The following is a 7,471-nucleotide window of genomic DNA, read 5'->3' as shown; positions in this document are numbered from 1 at the left end:
GAGCTGGCTAAAGCTGCTGCCTCGCTAACAAGCTGTCTGTGCTGCTCTCGGTTTTTACTCACATTCCACTGAATGGCATGTAACATGACATGTTCAGCAGAGGCTGATACAAAGGCCCAGGAACCAATTAGGTGTGAATCTTACCATCAGATCACCTCTGCTTTATAGGTCAAGAGGCAAAAGTGACCTACAGTCTGGCAGTAGAATATGAAGGCAGTTCCTCAGAAAACGCTGCAGTGAACTTTCTGGATCATGTATGCCAGAATACATATGGGAGCTCCTTACCACTGTTCTGATGGGCTTTCATGCAGACAGGAGACAGGGATTATTTTTCTTACTTGTTAAAGGAGAAATTGGCCTTTACTCAAAGACCAGTCCCTTCAACACTGAGCAGTAAATTCTGCAAAGCTTGTGGATAACCAGATGAAACAAAATACAGCCTGAAGCAGACAAAACATTAATTAGCATCTTTGCTGGTCAAAGTAGATCTGTGTGATTCTGTAGCACAGTAAAAGTATTAACTACTAACAGATTTTTAAAATTACTCTCTAGCCGAACCAGTTGTGAGGAAGGAACTTCATAACATGCCTGATGAGTCTGTATTCATCTACTGCCTAGTAGGAGACAGAGCCTAGTAAGTAACTGTTTTAATCCCAGCAACTAATATAATTTTGCTATTAGTGGCCTGGAAGTTAACCTGTTAAAACAACTGACTCAACTGTCCTTTTCTGGAAGGAGTTAAGCATTTTTTTATTTTTTTTTTTTTTTAGTTTTAATGTCTACGCCTTCCCTAATACAAACTAGCTGCATGCTTGTTCTCTGAAGTGGGTTGGGGAGGTGCAAGGCAAAGTCCTTTGAATCATCCTTTTGAAGGAATTTTAACAGGCTAACTTCAAACTGCACCTCTACAAGCTGTGCTTAACCCCTTCTTCCTGAACAGCTGGAAGGATCCCAACAATGAATTCAGGAAGAATCTGAAACTAACAGGAGTGCCTACATTACTTAAATACGGAACAGTAAGTGACTTATTGTATGTTCTGGATCTACAGGCATTCAGATGGGCAACTGGCAGGAGCTTATGACTGTAAATGAATTAGTCATGCATGTTTTCTGATACCCTATCTTGTTTAGAAAGAGCAGACAATTAGGAACAGCTTTTCTGCTCCCACCCATGCACTCTTCCTGCCTCAAACAGTTCCTCAAGAGAGAGCCCATCTGCTTTCTGTATCTTGTTGTCTATAAGAAACATATAGTAAAGAAAATACGTACATTTAGCATCTAGTGGGTGACAGGTAGAGAAATTCTTAGCAACATCTTGTTAGTTTCCCGACTTGCAGCTCCTCAAATTTTAAAAAAATCCAAATGCTGAATTGTGGGAGTGAAACCAGGTTATGTGCAGTATACTCTTGATTCAAACAGACTACAGCTCAAATTTTAACTTGTGCATATTATTTAAATTGGCAGTTACTTTATTAGAAATGCCTCTTCCAAGGCCAGAAAACCCTCAGGCATTTTTCAGTTATTCTTACCTTGCTTGCTCCACCCCTCACCCTCCCTGGAAAAACAATTGCTGGAGTATGGCTAATGTTAGTATGTACAAATGGTTCTAGTCTAGAACAGATTTTTGAATTGCCCCTAAATCATCTTAACTTTTCTTTCAGCCTCAGAAGCTGGTTGAAGAAGAATGTTTTAAAGCAGAGCTTGTACGTATGTTGTTTACTGAAGACTGAATCCTCTAGTAGTCAATCATTTATGAAGATGTTAAATCTCAAGTTATTTGCAGTGTCCTTTCAAGGAATCCTTAACATTTTTTAAAACTGTCACGGTTAATTACTTCAGACTAGTCAAGATAAATGTCATTAACTTCTAGGTCCAAACCTTCCACTAAAATCCTGCAACGAAAAACTGTATCTTTCCTTTCATGTTTAAATAAACTTGTGTTTGCAAACGGTCTCTTTTCAAAGGAGCTGAGCTCATGTTATAGACAGAGAGAGCAGCCTATAATTACTGAAAAATAAGACTTAACTGCTAAGTTATACCTTTAATAGTGAATAAGGGAGGCGAGAAGGGTAGGAGGAACACAAAAAACCTGCTTATTCTTCCTAAATCTGCCTTTACGTAGCTACTGAAGCTGTTAAGATAAATTTTCAGTGCCAGAGATGTTTAATGGCTTATCTGTTCAGTCTGATAAGCTAATGGCTGACAGTCCTGGTGTCACTGACCACATGTTAAGGGTTAACAGCTGGAGTACCTGCTCCTACAAAGATATGAAATACAACGTGAATGCAGCACAAATACAATCTAAAATATGAAAATTAAATCTGACAGCTACCAAGATCTGTGTTCTTACAATAAAAACTGTACAGGAGTAAATGGCAAATGCTTCTCCAATACTGCAAGCATTTGCACCCTTTTCTGTAACACAAATTGTTTTCACTACATATACTGTAGAGAAGCCTAGAAGCAGCCACTATTTCACTGGCAGAAAACGAAGATTAAAGTAAGCTGACTTTAATGGAATAGATACAGCTACAGCCTATTTCATTCTGTTGAGCATCTGCAACATTTACTATTGCTTCCCTCTGCTCCACTCCTGCAGTACTTACCTCATAACACTTTGATTTCTATCTCTAAAACATGCTGTTAAGGAAAACTCTAAGAACCCCAGCAACAATGATTACCAGGTAAACAGAAATGACAAGTAATACTTCAGCTCGGTTTCAAAGCAAAAATCCACAATTTAGATTCTGTACAATGTCGTCACTTCAACTTTGCTCATCCTGCAGTTGTAAAAAGTAGTACGAGGAAGTTCGTAGCCACACTTTGAGACATACCCTTATTCTCCAGGGAAAGTGCCTCCTAAGAAGACTTCTGAGCTACACTTTTTGTTAGATACTTAAATGTCAGTGCCCTCAAAACTATGTTTTGTTTTCAAAATCAAAAGGAATCAATAACTACAGTAAGTAATGCTCTTACAAAATTGTCCAAAATAAATAGAAGAAGTAGGTGTTTATCAGTCTTCTATCTTTAAAGAAGTTGATGAAAGGGAAACAAAAATAAACAGCCATTTGATAAACCAAAAATTAAGTGTACACACACACGGAGCCAAACTTACAAAAGGGTTCATTCCTCTCTTTTAAGTACTTCAGCTGACACAAAGCACACCTTGTCATCACTCTTCCAAGCATTTTTCATTTTACAGAGGTGTTGTTTTGTTGCTGCTGCTCTGCAAGTGCTTGCTGGAGGCGCATTCTCTTCCGTGAATAGTGCTGCCAGTGAAGAATCTGTTGCTCATCAATAAATTTAGCACACTGAGCATTTACCAGTTCTTTGCGGAAATGTTCATATTGGAGCAGCTCTAACATATGCAAACACTGAGGATACCTGGATTAAAAACAAACATGCTTTAATACAAGTTTTTACAAGGTGCACTAAAACTGGAGTCTCCAATAATTATGCAGTTCATTGTTTTAGTTATCATGTATATGCTTTACTTGATTCAAACCACTTAAGACTGTACATACTCCACACACTGTAACTTAAACACTTCAGTATTAGGCCAGGAAACAAGGAGTTCTGTAAAAGTTTATAAATGGATATACATGCTCGCTTAGAATAGCTTTTCTAATGGCTAGGTTTTACTAAAACGAATACATAACTACAGTATCTGTTTCCAGAGCTCATTTAAAGAATATAATCAAGAACTGTTCTCCCAAAATCTGAAGGATTTTGCACGCTCACAAAAATGCAAAGTCATCCTGTGTTTCGTGTAAGCATCAACAATGCAAAATCACTCTTAAAATGTACTTACTGGACCTACTGGAGTAGTTCTGTAGCATAATGTTCAATAGTTTTATTTTAAACAAATGGTAAACTGCAGATAGAGTCCGCAAAAGGAATATTCCATGCATGACTCTCAAAAGACACAATTTTGTCTATTCTTGCTACATCTGGACTGTTGGAAACAGAAAGATTTATGTTGCATATAAACACAGAGGGGAGGACAAAGGTAAGGTTAAAGTCAGAAATTAAACACTGACACACTGCCATACAGTACATAACAGGAGGTAAACATCAAATTATTCAAATGCAGAAAACTAAGTGATTTTAACACTTACTTCAGGTATTTTGCATATTCAGGTTCTTTCCAATAAAGTAAATATTTAAGATAATTTACAAAAGCTTTATCTTTGAAGTAGCCTCTTTGTGCAAGAACTGAAATAAAATGACAAATAAGAAATTGTCAGTTATGGATGTGTGAAAAAAATCTGCCAAACTTGAAGAATATATTTTCACAAAACTATACAAAGAGGCACTTTTGTCAAAACTTTATCATTACAATCAAATTTTGATAATTCAAAATGAAAAAAACACAGGGAAAAATACATTTTATGTCAACATACTAGGCATAATAAACTAGTTTCATCTCCCTTATGGTATGTAGTTTTCATACAACAGCAAGCAAGAGAACATCTTTTTTAAATGGGAAATTTTGACTGTAGCATCAAAATTGGCAGGGAATTCAATATAGTACCTGAAGGTATTATTAACGTTAGTAAAACTGTTTTCAGATAAAAGAATACTCATCACTTTTTAACTACAGACTTGAACTTATTTTTTCTCCACCTTTCAATTCAACCAATAAAACACTTGGCATTTTAAAAAACCCACCTGTTAGAAATCTAGGCAAATTAAATGACTTACAGACTATCTTTATGCTGTGAAAGACCAATCCCCTTCTCTTTGTTTAGCCCTCTCTCTTTCCCCTGTTTAACATTACCAGGAATAAGAAACACCATTAAACAATATTCATTCCTCAGGATCCTGATATTTACTTTTAAGTACTCACAGTTGAGGTAATTTGGGTTTGCCAGACATTGAACAAACTCTAACTCCAGCTGGAATCGAAGTCTATTTCCTGTATCATCTGATACACAAGAAAAATAGTAAGAATTGGACGCACACAATAGATTTGAGAGTAATTTCCTCAGTTTGAGCAATAGATATACGGTGTTTAAACAGAAGAAAAAGCAGTAACTCCCCATAATAAATACAAATTCATTTAGCTAAGACTTCATTACATGAATCAGTGTTAGGCCTGCATAAATACACACACTGGGTTGGGGTTTTTTTTACCAAGCCAAGCGAGTTTTTTGACAAGCCAAGCAAATGCAAAGAATGGAGGAATGCCCACTGACACTTTTAGAGTAAAAGAAAAGGGAAATGCAAGAAGCCTGGAATATCCGTAGAGGGCAAATTAAGAAGGTAAGAATAGGGAACTGTGAACAGCCCACTGAAATCCTAGTTGTATGTATTTTTAGAAGTAGTGCAAGGCATTTTTTTTCAAAGATATCTTGATACAGTACACTAGTGAGAATGCTGCAATGTTCGTACAGTACAACGCACACCAATCACTAGTGGTATACCGTTGGGGTCGATACAGGATCCAGTGCTGTCTGACATCTTTATTAATAATCTAGGTGATGTGACAGACTGCACATATAGCAAGCTTGCAGATTACATAAAACTGGGAGGAGTGGATGAAACACAAGAGAGTTGTGCAGCCGTTCAGAGGGATCTCAACAGGCTGGAGCAGTGAGCCAACAAAGTGAAATGCAAAGTCCTGCACCTGGGGAGTAATAGCTCCATGTACAGGCCAGGGACCCACCTTCTGAAAAGCAGCTTGGCAGAAAAGGACCTGGGGTCCTGGTGGACAAGTTGAATATGACCTGCAACGAGCTGTTGCAGCAAAGAAGTTCAACAGCATCCTGAGCTGCTTTAGGAAAAGCATTATCAGCAGGTCAAGGGAGGTGATCCTTCCTCTCTACTCAGCACTGGTGGGACCTCATCTGGTGTCCCGCATCCAGTTATGGGCTCTCCAGGACAAGACAGACATGTACGTACAAGAGCAAGTCCAGCAAAGGGACACAAAGATAATTAAGGGACTGGAGCTTCTGACATCCAAAAAGAGGCTGAGAGAGCTGGGACTGTTCAGCTTCAAGAACAAAAGGCTCGGGGATGATCTTGTCAACACGTACAAATACATGATGTGAGGGAATGAAGACAGAATCAAAGCTGCCTCAGTGGTGCCCAGAGAAAAGACAAAAGGCAATGGGCACAAACAGAAATACAGGAAATTCCTTTTAAATATGTTTAGGATGGGGGGGAGGCTGCTTTTTTTTACTTTTACTGTGAAGGTGGTTGATCGTAGGAACATGTTGCCCAGAGAGACTGTAGAATCTCCACCCTTGGAGATACTTAAGACCTCACTAGACAATATCCTGAGCAATCCAGTCTAGTTGACCGTGCTTTGAGCAAGGGGTTGGACTAAATGCTCTCCAAAGATTCCTTTGAACATTAACTATTCTGAAATTCCACTAAACAGTCCCATCTTGAAAGGTGAAACGTGGAAGAACAGCCTACTTACTTGAACGCAATACCAAATCAAAGCTGGGTACTAACAGTTTTTGACTGTTTAGCAGTGGTCATAAGAAATTAACTTAATTTCTGCATTTGTGCCTATAACTATACAAGCTGGGGGCTACCATACCAAAAGAGAAGAATAAAGAATCAACTGACTTTCTTATTTTTGGAATCACGCTATCAAAGTATCTTAATTTTTTTTGCAGTGTCACTGTATTCTAGAAAAAGATACCTCTTCGCTATTGATGTTAACAATGTTATTTGATCCAGGTTGTTATTATATTCCCTCCCCTATTTTCACCATATCACTTGTATTAGTTTTGAAGACTATTAAATATTTCACTGAGAACATAAGCTCTAGGGGATCCTAACAGGAAAAAAATCCATGTAAATGAAGATTCTACATTTAAAATTATTTTTTACAAACTAGTAAATAGTCATTTTTAATCTGTTTAAAACAGCCCACACTGCCATTAGTTCTTTTAAATTTTTTAGCATCAACAAAAACTAAATAGTTTAAGTAGGAGCAATTATTTATGTAATGCTTATAAAACTTATGACATAAAAATCAGGTGATAGTAATTTGATAAATTCCGTTTGCCATTATATATTGGTTACAAGTCTCTAATTCTTTAGTGACTCCATCTCATACCTCAGAGCATTTCCATACTACAGAGAAATGGCTATGTCCATAAAAAAATAAGAAACTTGAACAGAGAATACAAGAGCAGTACAACAGAATTTGAGAACACAGGTAACAATAAGGAGAATACATAAGGCTTAACCATCATGAACACGCAGCAAACCTTATGATGGAAGATGGGCTCTCAATTCTCAGAGGTCTGCTGTTACCACTAGAGACCACTCATTTCACAGGACTATGAGGCAAACTTTCAGTTCCCACCGGCAGCCAGACAGACCTTAACACCAGGATACACATGCTTCTGAAAAAGTTGCATCTAAACACACCTTCCTTTTTCTAAAAGGGTATCCAGGCATAGCAGCTCAGCCCAGGGCTCATGAAGAGCTGCGAAAACCAATGCTTTCC

The 7,471-nt window shown here is 37.7% G+C and overlaps 1 protein-coding gene and 1 long non-coding RNA gene across 2 annotated transcripts; one reads left to right on the top strand and one right to left on the bottom strand.

Moving 5' to 3' along the window:
* The first annotated feature begins 552 nt into the window (after positions 1 to 552).
* On the top strand, positions 553 to 1,963 carry LOC104627622. Its single transcript, XR_738101.1, has 3 exons — positions 553 to 634; positions 941 to 1,016; positions 1,662 to 1,963. It is a non-coding gene; the product is annotated as an uncharacterized LOC104627622 (long non-coding RNA).
* Positions 1,964 to 2,986: 1,023 nt separating this feature from the next.
* Positions 2,987 to 4,986, bottom strand: MED31 (mediator complex subunit 31; the record flags this gene model as incomplete). Its single annotated transcript, XM_010295948.1, is given in 4 exon segments — positions 2,987 to 3,384; positions 4,119 to 4,215; positions 4,850 to 4,941; positions 4,943 to 4,986. Coding segments are annotated over 4 exon segments (426 nt in total), but the record flags the coding sequence as incomplete, so codon positions are not given.
* Between the last annotated feature and the right edge of the window lie 2,485 nt (positions 4,987 to 7,471).

This window comes from Phaethon lepturus, unplaced genomic scaffold, assembly GCF_000687285.1.
Source record: "Phaethon lepturus isolate BGI_N335 unplaced genomic scaffold, ASM68728v1 scaffold28581, whole genome shotgun sequence".
Taxonomy (NCBI): Eukaryota; Metazoa; Chordata; class Aves; order Phaethontiformes; family Phaethontidae; genus Phaethon; species Phaethon lepturus.
Note: the sequence above shows the minus strand (reverse complement) of the source record. Positions and strands in the feature narration are given on the sequence as shown.